General features: G+C 43.7%; 1 protein-coding gene across 1 annotated transcript in view; it reads left to right on the forward strand.

The window, feature by feature from the left end:
* LOC143841307 (neuronal acetylcholine receptor subunit alpha-7-like) overlaps positions 1-17,060 on the forward strand; it is a 114,236-nt gene that overhangs the window by 50,900 nt on the left and 46,276 nt on the right. Inside the window, exons 3-5 of the mRNA XM_077345449.1 lie at positions 12,545-12,589; positions 14,179-14,288; positions 16,388-16,467. Coding sequence (XP_077201564.1) covers positions 12,545-12,589; positions 14,179-14,288; positions 16,388-16,467 — 235 coding nt within the window. The remainder of the gene's footprint in view (positions 1-12,544; positions 12,590-14,178; positions 14,289-16,387; positions 16,468-17,060) is intronic.

A 17,060-nucleotide genomic window follows, 5' to 3' on the forward strand; every position in this document is an offset into this window, starting at 1 on the left:
GTGTTGTGGGATTATGGATATCTACTTCTCTCATTAGAGGTTTTATTATGTGGCCTCTGAGGAGGGAAGGAGTCTGGTCAAGAAGCAATATTCAAAGAAATGTGAGTTATAGATGCATTACATACATAAGGAATGGAATTCGCCATCACAAAACATTGGTCATAAGGTAAATGACTTTTAAAAACAAGACCATGGGTTGAAGTGTTCAAATTCAAATTTGGGTTGGATCCAAATAAAATTTTCCAACAATAGAAAACACTTTCATCAGCCGAACAAAACTTTTCTACCCCTACTTTCCTGGTACTACCCTTTAATCTCCCAGAAATGCTGTTCCTGGGAGATGGGACCCTCTAGAATGGCATAAGGAATGATTTGGAATTTTTGGTTAATATAGCAGAGTTTTGCCCAGTCATAGAAGCATGATATTGAATACAGTAGATAAATCTCCAAGGAATTATATTGCCAAAAAGGCGAACTTAACGTTTATTCAAATTGATCCAGTTCACATTCGGGTTGCAGTGAAGAGTGAGAGAGAAGCCTAATCTAAAGAGTACCTACTTTCCCAATGACAAATGGCCAGCTAATCCAGCATCATGTGCATGAGGGCATTGTCTGCACAGGATATGAAGAGACATGTTTCTCCATGGAATTTGGTGCCTGCCTTTATGCACCACTCTTTTTTTCTCCAATGTATTTATTCTGCAGCTGCAATTAAAAAATGCAGGTTTCTTAAATTGGATTGGAACGTCATTTGTGATATGTGAGGGTAGTGTCCAATGCCCCCCCCCCGTTCTCAGGATGGGGGGGGGGATACCAGAGAATCCCCAGAGGTCCTGTGTCATTCTGCTCTGCACTGTGTCCCCCCCCCTTCCCTCCAATTACAGAGTAGTAGGCAGTAAGCAGCAACATGGAAGGTCCTCCTCAAATAACCCAGCTGAGCAGTCCCCCTGCAAGATCAGCTCCTTTTCAGGCTCTGTTGGGCAGTCTGGTTTGAACCAGGCTGCCGAGGAGAACCTTCAGGGAGAGATCTCCCCACATATTTTGGCTCTGTTTGGTAGTCCAGTTTCAACTGGGCTGCCCAGTAGAACCTGTAGAGAGAGTTCTGCCTGCAGCATCAGCTCCTATAAAACCAGTAGTCTAAGTTTAGCGATTAATTCATGTATCACTGAATTCATCCCACTTGTTAAAAAAAAAACTAGGAAGAACCAAGGAAAGGAGGATAATGGTGAAAGGTGTATATTGGGAGGAAGGACATTAGCATGGGTGGTGGAGGAGTAGCCTCCAAGGGGCAAGACAAGGGAGGAAATTCTTTCGCTTTTGAATTATCTTTGGCTTGAGAGCAAATAAAGGGGGAAAACTATGCTAAAACCACTCTCAGAAAACCTTTGGAAACAGTGATGGGGAAGTGAACTTAGCACTGAAGGGAGGAAAATGAATAGAGAAGGAAAGATAAAACCTGATAGGCATTTGTGGCAAAAGCAAGGGGAAATTCAGAAGGGAAAAGAGAAAGCATGGGGGGAAAAAACAGTGCATAAAAGGCCAAAGAGAGGCATCACATTCAAGGATATATCATCTCTACACAATGAAAGTCATGTATCACCACCGCCGGCCTCTCCAGTGTCCATGCATGCTGAGTCGCTTTCTCCAACACCTAGTAGGGATAGGGAATTTGTGGGAATTATACCTCTCATTAACACAAAATTTAGTCTAGATCCATTCCTGTGAATTTGCTTACGGGATGGACCTATAGACACCTATTATCTGTAATGATTAAATAGGAGCTCATTTTCAGTTTGGAGGCAGTACCCCTCTGAATGCTGATTGTGGTTGAGGTTATATTGCCTTCATGCCTCACCTGAGACCTTCGCTAGAGGCATTTGACTAGACTTTATTACAGGGGTAGTCAAACTGCGGCCCTCCAGATGTCCATGGACTACAATTCCCAGGAGCCCCTGCCAGCGAATGCTGCAAATGCTGGCAGGGGCTCCTGGGAATTGTAGTCCATGGACATCTGGAGGGCTGCAGTTTGACTACCCCTGCTTTATTAGACCATTTTTTTCAAAGTGGTATTCTTCGGATATAGTCTAGAGCAGGGATTCCAACCAGGGGTCTATGGACCCACAGGGGTCTGCTGGAGCTCTGAAGAGGGACTGTGGTCTTAATAGACTCAGCCACAAGTTAGGGAACTGGCTGCTTCCATTGCTTCCCCCTTCTCCTGAGCATGAGTTCTCTCATGGTTTGTGTGCCTGGGAGGGGGTGGAGCTTGCATGCCTACTCTCACTGTAAACCATCTCCTGTCTTTCTTCCCTCAGTCCTCCTTGAGCCTGCCTGTTACTGCAGACAGTGATGTCACTCCCCTTTTCCTTTCACTTCTGGGGGCACGGCAGGGAGGCATGACCAGCTGGGGCTCCTCGAAGCCTGAAAAATTATTTCAGGGGCACCTCCAGGGTCAAAAGATTCAAAAAAGCTGGTCTAGAACATTGTTTCCCAACCTGTTAGTCAGGACTGAAACACTGATTTTGGGGCCTCTAAAAGTGGGTCATGGGCCAGATTTTCTTAATGGCTGCTCCTGCCCTTTGCATCCTCCTTTCTCTCCTCATCAAAATCTCATATTTTCACCTTTCACCTCACTTTGCGACCATGTCGGAAGAAAAGCTGTCCAGGAATGTAAATTAACAGTAGTACTTGAAGGAAAAGAAAACAGATGCCACTTGTGCATTGTTTGTAGGTTTGTGCATTGTCTGTGGGTTTCTCAACTACTGTTTGCCCACTGTAGAATGACTAGATGGTTGGCAAGGTCATAGTTCATCTTGGGTGCCAAAAAACCTTGGACTGGCCCTGAATGGGACGTCATACCAAGTAAATGGGAACCACTAGTGCGGGAGTGGCCCAACTGTGGCTGCCCAGATGTTAATGGACTACAATTCCCATAAGCACCTGCCAACTGGCCATGTTGGCAAGGGCTTATAGTAATTGTAGTCCATGAACATCTAGAGAGCCACAGTTTGGCCACCCCTGTACTGCAAATGCAAAAGTCATTTTCTCCTCACCAAGCTAGAAAGTGAAGCAACCAACTTTCTGTGTTCGAGCCATTCTTGCTAATAAGCATATATCCACATTGAAGAGGCTCATTGTCCCAGTTGGCTTATATAACATGCATTCCAGGATATTGAAATTAACTTTGGCGCAGGCATGTACTTCTTGAGAAGCACAATGCTGAATGTAATTACCAGGCAAGCCCAGTCAGTAAATCTCCTTGTTTTTTTGCCTATTTGGAATGTTAAAATCAGGCGCATTTGTGTGTATGTGCGGGGACTACCTCATGCAAGGTAAGGGTTACCTAACTTAAGGTAGAACCTGGAGTCCTCCTGGAATTACAATTATTTTCAGTCTACAAAGATTAATTCCCCTACAAAGATTAATTCCCACGGACTCTGTGGCTTCGCATCCCGCTGAAGTTCGTCCCTTCTCCCCCCTAAGCTCCACCCTCCCCAAATCTTCAGGAGTTACCTAAACTGGAATTGGCAACTGTGGACTAGAGTTTCTGGACTGTACAGCCTTTTGGATTTCAACTGGGCAATCCCATAGTCGGATTCCGCATGAGAAAAAAGCCCATCTGTTCTGACAGGGTACAGTCGAAAGACAAGTTTGCTGCTTTCTCTGCTGCTTGGACAAGGCCTTTGTGGCGAGCATCGACCACGGCTAGCTATAGGCCGAATTCTATGTGGCTTGTTCTAAGCTCTCACATATTCCGTTTGGGCTTCCTCCTAAAACATCAGTCTTTTTCACGATTGTGGCCACAGTTAGGCATGTGCGTGAAGACCTTCCAAGCTCATTTTAGCGGGAGAGTTTATCTTCCCCCTTCTCCTCACTCCTGTCGCTTCCACTCTTGTGCCTGCTGCTGGGCCCATCTGGCTTATTAAAGGACTGACCTGGAAGACAGGAATGAACCGAGAAGCTCCTTTCTCCAGCTGCTGCACGCAGAGTCCCTGCCTGGGGCCTAAGAGCAAAGAAAGGCGGCCCCCAGCTGATGCCTGTCTTCCAGCAGTAGTGAAGCCTGCAGGGGCGCTGCCCTTACAGCTGGAGAGCCAAGGCTTTAAAAGACATCTCTGCTCTCTGTAGGAAGCCTAGACTTTCAAACTGCAAAGCTCATCCTTGCGTTGTAGCACTGAACATGCATTTCTTTAAAGGTTTGTATGGATAGGAAATGCTTGCTCACTTACAGTGCAATGCCTTTCCACACTAGCCTTTTTCACATTACAGCTAATGGGTATAGGGAGGATCAAAGTTTAGTGTACACCTCCAGTGTGCACATTTGGTATGCAAGATCATAATATCTGAAAAGGGCTTCTGTTTTCAATTTGGATTTGATGTACTTGCTTGAGGTAATATTAAGTTAAAGAAGAATTAGGCGAGCTTAAAAGTCAGGGTTTATGCCTGTCTGTAGTGTCAGCTAGGATCTGTGGCCTTGGAACTCTTGTATTGCTTGTTTATATGTTCTGAAATTCTCTGTAATCATCAGTTTATCTCTCAACATAACCTTATAAGTGGATACTTAAATCCAAGCAGTGGGGCCATGAACAGGCAGGGCTGATGAGTCTACAAACTTGAAAAATGCCCAAATTTGCAGACTGTTCTGAAATATTTTAAAAAATCAACATTGGGGGTTAACACCCCATCCCAAATAATAGAAGAAGCACCTGAAGTAGTACCTGAAACAAATGTACTCAGTGGCAATTGCTAGGCAACCATAACAATACCTTTTATTGGTTTCTGTCAAAAAAGCAGGAGGAGAGGGCTGTTTTGGCCTCTGAAGGAGGGTTTAAGTGAGACTATCTCCCCATGGGAGAAAGTCCGTTGTGGTTAGAGTTTCAGACTAGGATCTGGGAGACCCAGATTCAAATGACCACTTTGCGGTGGAAGCTCACTGGGTGACCTTGGACCACTTATTTGGGCAAGACTGAGAGTGTGCAAATGCAAGGGAGAAGAATGGTGTAAGTTGCTTTGTGCCCCCATTGTGAAGAATGATGAGGTATCAGTGAGGTAAATGAAGAATAAATATAGCTGAAGATGGGGGCGGATAAAAAGAAAGTTTGTTGATGGCCTGGAAGGAGGGAAGGAAGCAGGTAAGGGTGAAAATATAGGAGTTGCCAGGAGGCAGGAAAAAGTAACTGTTGTATGGGAAAGGGAAACAGGGGGCAATTAGGTACTTGAGGGTCCCCCACTTCACAATGGGGCCCAGTCCAGCGGCTGGCACAGTGCAGTCGGGCCGACATTTTCCAAGGTTGTGGCTGCCAGAGGGAGAGAAGGAGGCAAAGCTAAAGATGGGGTGAAGGGGCAGATAAACGTAGGCTGGTTTGGTTGGTGGGATGGAGAGAAGGAAGTAGGCAAAGGGGAGACTCTATGGGGGCTTTCAGGGATGGGAAAGACAAAATAATATTCAAGACGAATATGAGACATCCCCTGCAAGTGCCTGCAAATTCCCCGTTTGTATTTCTCCATAATCCACATCCCCTGTGCAAGGATTTAGTTTTACCTGCCAAACAAGCTACTCCCCCCTCTGCTTTTCCCAGAACATAGGGTCAAAAGAACAGAACATGCCTCATTCCATAATGTATAAACTTTCAGGTATCATTGCACATAAAAAATAAGAAGAGTTGGTTTTTATACCCTGATTTTCACTGCCCAAAGGAGTCACAAAGCTTATTACAATCACCTTCCCTTCCTCTTCTGATAGATGTCCTGTGGAAGAAGGGGTAAGAGGTAGACCCGAGATTGAATGGCCTCATATGTCCCACAAGTGAATGGACAGTGTACCAGTGCTTGAGGATGAAGAATAGTCAAATGCAGGACCTTCTTGCTCTGCCTGTGAGCTTCCTGGAAACACCTGAATGGCTACTGTTAGAAACAGGATGCTGAACTAGATAGACCTTTATTTTGACCCCACAGGTGTTCTGCACATCAACAGCAGTGATTTTAAAACCTGGCATCCCTACAGACGCCTCATATCAGGGTGTGTATTACATCTTCTGCATCCGATTTCTGTGGGCCAGAGCCAATCTGACAAGGAAATCCTCTTTGGAAGCCAACTTCCACCTCCTGCTCCTCATTAGATCAAGACTTATGGAATAAAGTGCCAAAATGTATAACTAACGGCAGACTTAAAGTACGCAAGCCGTAAATGCCAGAAAATGAGGCAGCAAGACCGGCTGGGAGTAGCAGCAACAGCATCCATCCCTCTCTCTCTGACAATATTGCCCGGCAGGGAGAGCAGTGTTATGTTTTATGGGTAGACCAAGAAATGTTTATACAACAAAACTTTACTAGTTTTCTTTAAAATACTCCCTACGGCTGTATGGCAGGAGGAGGAGATGCCCAGCCAGTCAGAAAAACCCCTCAGCCATGGGGGGAAAAGAGCAGGCCGCACGTCAGTCAAAATCCTCAGCCATACTACCTGGAAAGTAGGCATCTGGAGGGGACAGGCAGAAGCCCCTCAATGGCATCATGAGGAGGTCACCAGCCAGCCAGCCAGAGAAGCCCCACAGAAATGCCCTGTGAGGGGCTGTCTCTTTCTGCCTCCATTCCTACTTTTGGGGTGGGGCTCCTTCAGAGTGATTCCTTGAGTTCCATATGGGGCCCCCAAATCACTAAGACTGCCTTGTTTTCTTTGCTGGAAGGCACCTTCCATACCTCTTGGCCCTGACGCACTTGATGATGTTCAGACCTTGAGGTGTTTGGATCTGAACCATCTCACAATCTGAGCTATACAGCAGTGGTCCCCAACCTTTTTATCACCGGGGACCAGTCAACGTTTGATAATTTTATTGAGGCCCGGGGAGGGGGTTAGTCTTTTGCTGAGGGACGTTGCCGCCGCCTGAGCCCCTGCTCCACTTGCTTTCCCACCAGTACCCCTGACTTCCTGCCACCCGCTGGGGGACGCTGCCAGCAGCAGCTGCGCAGTGCCATGCAGAGGGGGAGCCCCAGCCATGGCAGCCGCCGGAGAACATCAAAGGTAAGCCGGTGTCAGAGTGGCAGGGCAGTCCCCAAGGCAGCAGCTGTGGAGGAGGATGAGGAGGAGCCGCGGCCTGGTACCGACTGATCCACGGACCGGGGGTTGGGGACCACTGTTATACAGTACAAGGGAAGATAGCAAGTTTAATGGTCTGAGATGGCACTGCCATTTTTTACATGACCCAGTTTGATGGCATTTCAGAAACTTTATAGACCTACCCTCTAGACATCAAAGGTATTCATAATTCAAAGAATTATTTGCAGGACAGGATACCTCATTTAATGTACAAGAGGGGGAGGGGGAACTGCTGTTGGCAAGAAACTCTGGATGCTTTGAATCACTTTGACAACCCATCACACACCATGCAATGATGCATGTAACCTGGTCTGCCCGGGGCTACCTGTGCAGGCATAGAGCAGAGTCCACTGCTTTCGGTCATGAATTTGTGGCATGCTAAACAGGGCAGTGGCAAGCGAGAAAAGGAAGTGTAAAAATCTGCGTGTCATTTTTAATTTGCCCTGCTTTGAGTCAGAGCATTTGATGAACATCTGGTCTAACGCTCCATTAGAAGTGGAACTGCTGGAGATCAAAGCACCACTCAAGATATCGCACCATTCCAAAGCCTTCTTAATTAATTTAATAATGCGTGTTTTTTTTTTAACATGAAAGATTTTGCTTAGTAGAGTTGCTTAAATCTGATTTTGTTTGGAAAGTAATAGCAATGTATTAATAAAACAATATTTGCGATGGCACAGGGTGAAGTGTTAGGGCTTCTGCAATTAATTTGCAAGAGGAAGGAAATGGGAACATTAACACCAGGGGAACAATACCTGAGAGGAGCATTTGGCACTCCTGCTCTGCATATATATTAAAATATGAACTTTTAGGACAAGAGCTTAAGGGGTCCTGGACGTTTGGTTCTTAGCCCATGGCTTGCACCATGGTGGTGGGACCAGTACCTGAAAGGGACAACTTTGTGGGTGCATTTTGGAAAGGGGGAATCTGTTGGCTTGCATGTTATGATGCTTCCCCACTGTGAGGTAAATTTTTCCTCCGAAAAAACGTGGTCCCCTCAGAGATTTAGCTGTCTTAATAGCATGGCTATTTTTGTTATACAGAAGAAGCTCACTGTCCCACCCTGTCTCTGCGATCTTTTTGGCTTTATTCAGCATTGGAACCTTTGGGAATGTGTAGAGCTGTCTTTTCTTTAAAAAAGAAAACCTCTTGGTCAGAATGACACTAAGGCATTTTTTTACCAACCAACAAATTAATGATTTTATTTACAATGTGGGAAAGGGTAGTTGGACTTGAGGAATCAGTTTTCTTTATGCAGATCAATAGTTCACAGTTTCAAGTTTAGTTACAGATGTTTTGGATTTCTTAAACTTTTCTTTAAGATGTTAAAGTTTACTTAAACAGAGGTGCTTTTTTACTGTGGTTATTCCCCAAACACTTTTCCTTTTAATCTTTAGAATTCCCCTGAACTCTCTCTTCCTTATAAGGATTCTCCTTCCATTTTGATCTAATTTTGGAGTAATCACCTGACTATTCAAATTCACACTGCCAAATAACTGCCCTAGTTGTTCACACACTGTATGGATTAGCTGTCAATAGAAAACTCTGTTCTTTCCTTTTCTCTCTCATTGCTCCTTTATCAGCTAAGAATCAGACCCCTCTCAGATTAAACTGAATTCCCTCCAGCCCACAGCCATTATACTTATTACCACTCAGCTGTGGCTGGCCAATCGCAGGACTCAGAGCCTGTCACCCTGTTTCTGTCTGTCTAGTGAAGAGTTTTAACTCCTCCCTGTTGCTGTTGTTTCAGCACTTGGAGCCTTAATTTAGTTTCAATTAAATTTAATTTTGTATGTTTTGCCCACCCTTTCAGGTTTGTAGAGAAATACCTCCCCAGTCTATCCCTAGCTGCATTTTGTGGCTCTGTCAATAATATTCTCTATAAGGTAAAGGTAAAGTTATTCCCTGTGCAAGCACTGGGTCATATCTGACCCTTGGGGTGACGCCCTCTAGCGTTTTCATGGCAGACTCAATACGGGGTGGTTTGCCAGTGCCTTCCCCAGTCATTACCGTTTACCCCCCAGCAAGCTGGGTACTCATTTTACCGACCTCGGAAGGATGGAAGGCTGAGTCAACCTTGAGTCGGCTGCTGGGATTGAACTCCCAACCTCATGGGCAAAGCTTTCAGACTGCATGTCTGCTGCCTTACCACTCTGAGCCACAGGAGGCTCTATAGTGTATATTCTCTATAAAGTAAAGGTAAAGGTATCCCCTGTGCAAGCACCGAGTCATGTCTGACCCTTGGGGTGACGCCCTCTAGTGTTTTCATGGCAGACTCAATACAGGGTGGTTTGCCAGTGCCTTCCCCAGTCATTACCGTTTACCCCCCAGCAAGCTGGGTACTCATTTTACCGACCTCGGAAGGATGGAAGGCTGAGTCAACCTTGAGCCAGCTGCTGGGATTGAACTCCCAACCTCATGGGCAGACAGCTTCAGACAGCATATCGCTGCCTTACCACTCTGCGCCACAAGAGGCTCATCATATTCTCTAGATATTCTCTATAGTGTAGTTCAAAAACAGATATTCTGATGTCACTTTTGCAAATTTGGAAGGTTGTAATATGGAACTTTTAAAGAGAGCCTTGTGCAATCTCATGATGACTTGGGTAGTCTGTTGGTTCTTAATGCTTAAGTGATCTCTTATGGATGTCACTTACAAGGTTTTTGTGAGCAATTTTAATAGTGTGTTGCTTTAACTTTCTGTGTTTTATATGGTTTCCAATCTGTTACCTGCCTTGAGTCCCAGTTGCCTAGGAGCAAGATGGGCTTATTAATATTTCAAAGCAATAAATTACCTTTAAAACTCTTCACTACTCAGAACCTACATACTTGAAAGAACACCTCTCTCAAACACTTCCTTTCTTTCCTTCCCCTCTTGTGGAGGTGGTTAGGACAACTGAGAAGTCTTCTCACTCATTCTCTGTTGCAGCCATATGGAAAAGCCCCTCTGAAAATATGAGGAATATTCACCTTACATGTATTTAGGAGTGGCTACAGACAAGAGTTATTTAAGAAGGTGCGTGGGGTACTCTTCTTGAAATAGGGAAGTCTGACATTCCATTTTTAAAAGAGAGGGAAGTTGTCAGGAATCAGTCCATGGAGGCTGGTGATGATGCAAAGGAGGAGGAAGAGAAGTCTCATCCAAGCACCAGCTGAGAAGCCTTGAGCAGAAGGGAGCCACAGGAACTGGCAAACTTCTTGAGCAATAGCAGCAAAGGCAGAGATAGGACCTAACTTGCCAAAGAAGAAGTAGCCAGCTAGTTGCTCGTTATCACAAAAGGCTAGAGAGCACACACGAGTCCTTGCAGGATGAGGACTGAAAGATCTGGACTCCCTGAGTAAGTCTTTGGCCAGTCTGGGTGCAACGGGTAAGATTGCTGCCTTGTCCATGCCAATGCTCCCAGACTCCTGCCCAGCCTGATCTCCTGTCTGTTTCTGATTGACCATGACCTTGACTGATTGTCACTGGCCTTGACCCTCAGACCGCCTTATGTCTACACTGCCTTGCTGCCTGCCTCCCAACCTTTGGACCGTGTACCAACCAGTCTTCTGCCTGTTGCTCATAGACTGGTAAATGAATGCCTTGACTCTGTATGTGTCTCAGCAGCTGGTTAAAACTTTGTAAACATCCCTTGCTGTGCTATTGGCCTCCAGCCAGGACTGATAACCACGCACCTGGGAACTCTGCCAACTCCAAGGCCAGCACAGCCCAAGCCCAGACAGCATTTCCAGGCCAGTCTCGGAAACAGGCTGTGTTCTCAGCCCAGCTGGGAATGGACCATTCCTTGTGGGCTTTTAAAATGTTTTTAGATGTAGTTTGTTTTATTGCTTTAATTTTGTTTTCTGTGTTAGTGGAGGGAAGGAAGGAAGGAAGGAAGGAAGGAAGGAAGGAAGGAAGGAAGGAAGGAAGGAAGGAAGGAAGGAAGGGTTGCTAATTTTTGAAGCGAAAAGGGTGGAGATATAACAAAGTTTATGAATAATTGGGGCTTTTCTGCATGCAGTAAACTTTCCAACTTTCCCGGGGCCTGGGGGGTATAAGTTACAGCCTCCAAAATTTCAGGGTAGCTCCGGGAGGCTCTTTCCTGACTTCCCTCAAAATTTCAGAATGATTGGTCCAAGGGGTCCACTTCTAGGTGCTCCCGGAGAGGGTGTTCCTAGAATCCCTCCCATAGGATATAATGGAGGAATGAGGCACCCTCTTTGGCAGCCCCTAAACGTGGTTCCCTTGGACTAATAATCTGAAATTTGGAGGGGAGTCAGGGAAGAGCCTCCTAGAGCTACCCTGAAATGCTGTACCTCAAACCTCCACCCCAGGACCCAAGAAAGGCAGAAAAGCTGAAATTCCCATTTTAGTCAATGGAGGAAGGGGATTGGTTGCCTGGGTTGATTGACAGGCGATAGTGCAAAGCGTCTAAGGCGTGTTGCTCTCCTCTGCCATTTCCAGCAGCAGATGTGGAGGGTGAGATGCACAAAAGGGTGGCAGACAAAAGCAAGACAGCAAAATGCTGAGGAGTGGCCAGGAGGCACAATAATATTTCATGCTACGCCATTCAGCTGGCATAACATTATTTTTACTAATGTGCAGAAATGCCCTTGCTAATTTCTTAATGATGTGTAGGAATATGTTATTAGAGATGTCACAGTTTTTCTCTGTATGCGGGTATGCTAATTGGGGGCCTGTGTTAATGGCAGAGGGAATAAATGATTGAGAAATTTCACGCTGACTCAAATCCCCCCCCTCCCGGATACCATACATTCTTAAGGGACTTTTGCAGGCCAATCTTCCCCTGTATTGTTTTTTCCCACTGACTAGCCCACAACATCCTCTGGTTTCTCGAATAAATAATAAGCACCTTTATTCCTTGAGGCTGTATTTCTTTTTAAATGTACAAAGTTATATCTCTTGGCACAATCTCCTGACTACAGAGAAATTGCTGTCTTTTCTGTAGATACCTGATGTGGAAGAGGAATGGATTGTGCCCATTCTGTATTCAAATTTTAGGTCATGATCCAGCCAAAGTTCAGAATTTAAACCGTTCCAGTAGGAGATTTTTTTTAGTTGTTTCATTGTACAGTGATAATAAATAAGGACTTCGCCTTGGTTGGTTTATGTTAATACTTTTTAAATGTGGATTTTGCATTAAAGAATTCACCCAAATGTCATAGTGAGAATGGATTTGAACTGGGTCTTTTCAACCCTAGTCCAGCAGTGACATGTGGAATGAAATGCTACAGAACTTCAAAGGAATGGCATCATTGCATGTTATGTTACGACCAGTAATTGTTCGTTATTTCTATATTTTTATAATGATTATGTTATCTGTTATGTTCCTTTACAATCAGGAACTTTTTGCTCATGGTTTTAATTTCTCTCCTAGAATCAACCTTGGGGTGGGGGTAAGGAGTTGAATGAAAACATTTTTTTTAATTATGTTTCCTCCCACTTTTTATTTTAAGGATGAAAAGAACCAGGTCTTGATCACAAACGCATGGTTACAGATGGTAAGTAAATTTGCCATTGCTCTTCATAAGCAGCGCCATAATTATAAGCTATTGAGAATTAATCATTTGCTGAAAAACAGCATTTTCATAATAGACAAAGATAAATCAAGAGGAAACTAATCTGAACGTGCCAATATGAGGTAGATGTTCAAAGCTAATTCCCTTTTAGCAGCTTTCAAAAAGAGCAAAACATTTAATTTTCACAAGCGAATGTGGACCAAACCAGAACCCTTTTTCACTTTTTAGGTTTGGGGCACTTGTCCCATGCATGTTGGGAAAACACACGTGGTCGCCATTTTCTGGTGAATGTGCATATTGTGCAAATGTTGATTGGAGACCTGGATTTCCAGTCACATGTTCCAAAGCAGAAAAATACATACAATATATTGTTTGGATAAGTCCAAACAAAATGGCAGTCATACATTTTGAAAGAATAATATGCTACACTCTCTCCCAGCTTGAGGTGGGAGTGCCAAAAATGTAATGAGCTCTTATAGAGCAGGGTCAGTTAGGCCCAGTCAGACCCCGCCCTCCTAGAGCAAGGGGCAGATCTTGAAGAACCTGTAGTAGAGCCAAAGGCCAGGGTATATTCTTAACATTTTGAGATTGAATAGAGGTATTGAAATACCAATTTTCGCACAAGTGAGAGGAACAACCACTGAGGAAAATTCCTTTTGAAAACGGGAGATATCTGGAACCCGTTCTGGTTGGATGCTACAATAAACCTACATAATAAGAGACTTTTTACTTTTCTCTATCCTGTATTAGTTTTCTTAATGTTGTTAGTAGCCTTGGGATAGATTCTCTTTTTGTGAGGAAATGGCATACATTGCGATAAGTGAGATCAAAATGGGAATTTCCAAATTTAAAATGTTTGAAATTTCATAGCACCCCTTGCTTGGAGCTCAGAAACTCTGTAGCCATCTATGTAGTAATGGACTATGTGTAACAATTGGAGACCCATTTTTAAATCACTAGACCTTTATCAGTTGTTTGCAACCCATGGTGGGAGGCTGTGTTTACAACAGAAACGTCATAATGTGGGGGAACCATTGCTTGCCTATCCCCAACCCTCTGGTACTTCTCTTCCATTCGTGATCATTTCTGGTATCAGAACCCAATTGTGGGAGACAACTCAATGATGGGAATTGGCAGATGGGAATCGGCAAGGGGAATCATGAAGATTGATGGTGTTAGAAATTTTGCTAGGAATTTGGAGTTAGAAGTAATGGATTGGTGTCACTGGTCTCAGACTTCGTTCTGTTGCTTCAGACCAACACAGTTACCCACCTGGATTGAGTTCATGTGTGTCTCTCTGTGTGCAAACATACGAACTTGTGCATGTACATCAGAGGAGGGAAGAATGCTAAGATTGAAGAAATGGAGCTATAGAAATTTGCTGGAGATGGCCCATTCCTCTTATGTTCAAAGATGGACTTCTCCCTTGATTGTAGCTGCTTACCATGAACTCTGTCACATTCATATTGCAGCAATAGCCAAACTGTACTCGTTATTTCAAAAAAAATTTAAGGAAACAACTTTCCTTGCGCTGAAGAACTTTAATATTATAAAACAAACTTTCTCCATAGTCCTGGATCGATGTGTACTTAAAGTGGGACCAGAATGAATACCCAGGTGTCCAGAACTTACGGTTTCCAGCTGATCAGATATGGGTGCCAGATATTCTTCTGTACAACAGGTAAGGATGTTTTGAAGGTAGCATTAAATACTGAGCAAGTTGCAAAATTGCCGAGAATTGGCACCGCTCTGTTAAGCTTCAGGGAAATGACTGCAACTACTCAAGGATTTCCAATCAAATAACACATTGTAAAGGGCTCTGTTCCTTTACAAGTCACATTAAACCAAATGAAGTGATAGGGGAACGATGCTTGGCGGTTTGTATCCCACATGTACTTATGAGCGGAATGAGACATTTTCACCTGCATGTGAAAATTTGGCGTGAAAAAGTATTGTTTTCCAGTAATAAAAAATATGTTGGTTCTACAGACATTGCTTGGACTGCTTTGGCTTAGATGCCAGGCTATGATCTTTCACTTACATAAAAAGGACCCTGCGTGAGTCAGCTTAGTCCATAATTTCATTAGAACCTGAATCATTGTTAGAAAGGCAGACTGTAAATGAAAAAAATAAATGTGTTAACTTATGGGTGAAGTTTTAACCAGAGTGTCTGGGTAGTCAGTTCCATATAAGGAAGACCATTTTTCTAGCATACATTAGGTAATCTAGTGTCCTGAAATAGATAGCCCAGGGTTACGTGATCCTGCCAGATCTGAGATGCTAAGTGGGGTTGATCCTGGTTAGTTCTTGGATGGGTGACCACTTAGGAAGCCCAGGATCATTTGCAATGGCAAACCACCTTTGTTTTTCTCTTGATTTGAAAAACCTATGGGTCATCATAAGTTGGCTACAACTTGATGGTACTGTCCACTACCAACTAATATGGTGTGGCTTGGTTATTGGAGTGTCAGCTTAGAACTACATAGCCCAGGCTTTCTCAACCAGGGTTTCTTGATGGCCCTGGAATGGTTTCCGGAATGGGTGGGAGTTAATTAATTTTTAATATTTGATCCACATTTTTCTGGTGATCTGATCATATGGGCCTTGAGGGAGTGGGAAGGGGAGGGGACGTGGGTGAAGATGTACACAGCTATGCTTCCCAAGCATATTCTATACAATCGCACCACTTCTGGGGTTTCTTGAAGCCTGAAGAATATTCCAGGGGTTTCTCAATGGTAAAGAAGTTGAGAAAGGCTGACATAGCCCCATTGATCAAATTTCTATTGAAATATGAAGCTGTGCCAATCTAACTCACCTCACACAGTTGTAAGGGAAAAATTGGAGGATGGAAAACCATGCCCATCTTCTTAGAGGAATAAAACAATCTCTTTTCTTTTGCCCAAGAGCCTTTGAGCTCAGTTTGATTGTTTTGGTCACGTGCAATTATTAGTACTCAACTGAGGAAGTCCAGCAGCGAGATATTACCCAGGATACTAATCTAGGTTGTTTGTGATGATTATTGTTAAAGATTCTGCAGACTATTATTAAAGATCCTGAAGGCAAGAAACCATTCTTCCTGCTTGGTGTTGACCTCCAGTTGAAATGTATGAATTCTTCTGAGACTTCCGGGATTGGTTGAGCCACAGGTTTTTTTTTTCTTGTTTGCATTTTGTGTGTATTTTGTTATACCACATCAGACCATCAGTCAGTCCTGTCTACTCAAATTGGCAGTGGCTCTCCAGGGTCTCAAGTGGAGGTCTTTCACACCACCTGACCCTTGACTTGAAGATGCAGGGAATTGAACCTGGGATGTTCCACCTACCAAGCAGATGTTCTAGCACAATCCTTCCCCATTCTTCCAGTTTATTTGATTTTCCTTTATCTAAAGTTTGTTTATCCAGTGAGCTGCTAACAGAACATTAGCCAGGTCTGGAATCGTTTTTGTTGTGACCAGTAGGGTTTGCAGAAGTAATTTTCATGATCATCCGTTTCTAAAGGACGCATATTCAAACTGCATCCAGCACTTTTTAATACTCCTTAAGCACCTGTAGCTGATATTTTTATCTGTATTTACACCAGAGATGGCACAGTTCTTTACCCCAAAAAATATGCCAAACATTCCATGATTAAGTTGACCACTCTAATAATAATGGACAAACAAGAATTACGCCCTTCTATGCTGACTGAACTCAATGAACAATTCTGTTTAAAGTAGTGCTTTCATCACTGTGATTGCTCACTGAACAACACCCAGTAAATTCCATCTGCTCTGTTTTGTAGTGCAGACGAGAGATTTGATGCAACATTTCATACCAACGTTCTAGTAAACTACTCAGGATCTTGCCAGTATATACCTCCAGGTAAGAGACTATTTTAAAACCTGCATTTCAGTAAATTAAAAGACTTATCCCTTGGATAGGAATTAATGCATGTAGATCTGGATTTAGAAGGCTTACCGTATAATCCTAAACAGAGGTATGCTTTTCTAAGTCCGCTAACTTCAGTGGACTTCGAAGGCCGTAACTCCGTTTAGGATTGCGTGGTTAATCTGCAGTCTGTATTGGTAGTGTGTGCCTTAATTACTGTGGCATAAATATTCAATGGTGCTCTCACTTAAGACTTAATATTAACAAAGCTAAGGATTTACTTGTATTCAACAACCAGCAGCTGCTTTTTGAATTTGACAACCAGATTAAGTGACTATTCAACATATTAATTTTTATCGTCCTTCTTTATAATCCACAGTATTAGGCACCCAAGTATCCCCAAACTGCTTCGTGTGTATGAAAAAGAAAATAAATTGGAGGTGTCCGATAGGATTCCAGGGCACAATCCTGCTGAAGGAAAGCTCATTCGATTCCCGCTGAAGCCAAATTAAATACCTGATTGACTCCTCCAGTTGGTATTTTAGGCTGGAGTCAGGAAACAGCATTTAAGAGTGGGAAGTGGGCTG

The sequence above is a fragment of the Paroedura picta genome, chromosome 7, assembly GCF_049243985.1.
Source record: "Paroedura picta isolate Pp20150507F chromosome 7, Ppicta_v3.0, whole genome shotgun sequence".
In the NCBI taxonomy this organism is placed as follows: domain Eukaryota; kingdom Metazoa; phylum Chordata; class Lepidosauria; order Squamata; family Gekkonidae; genus Paroedura; species Paroedura picta.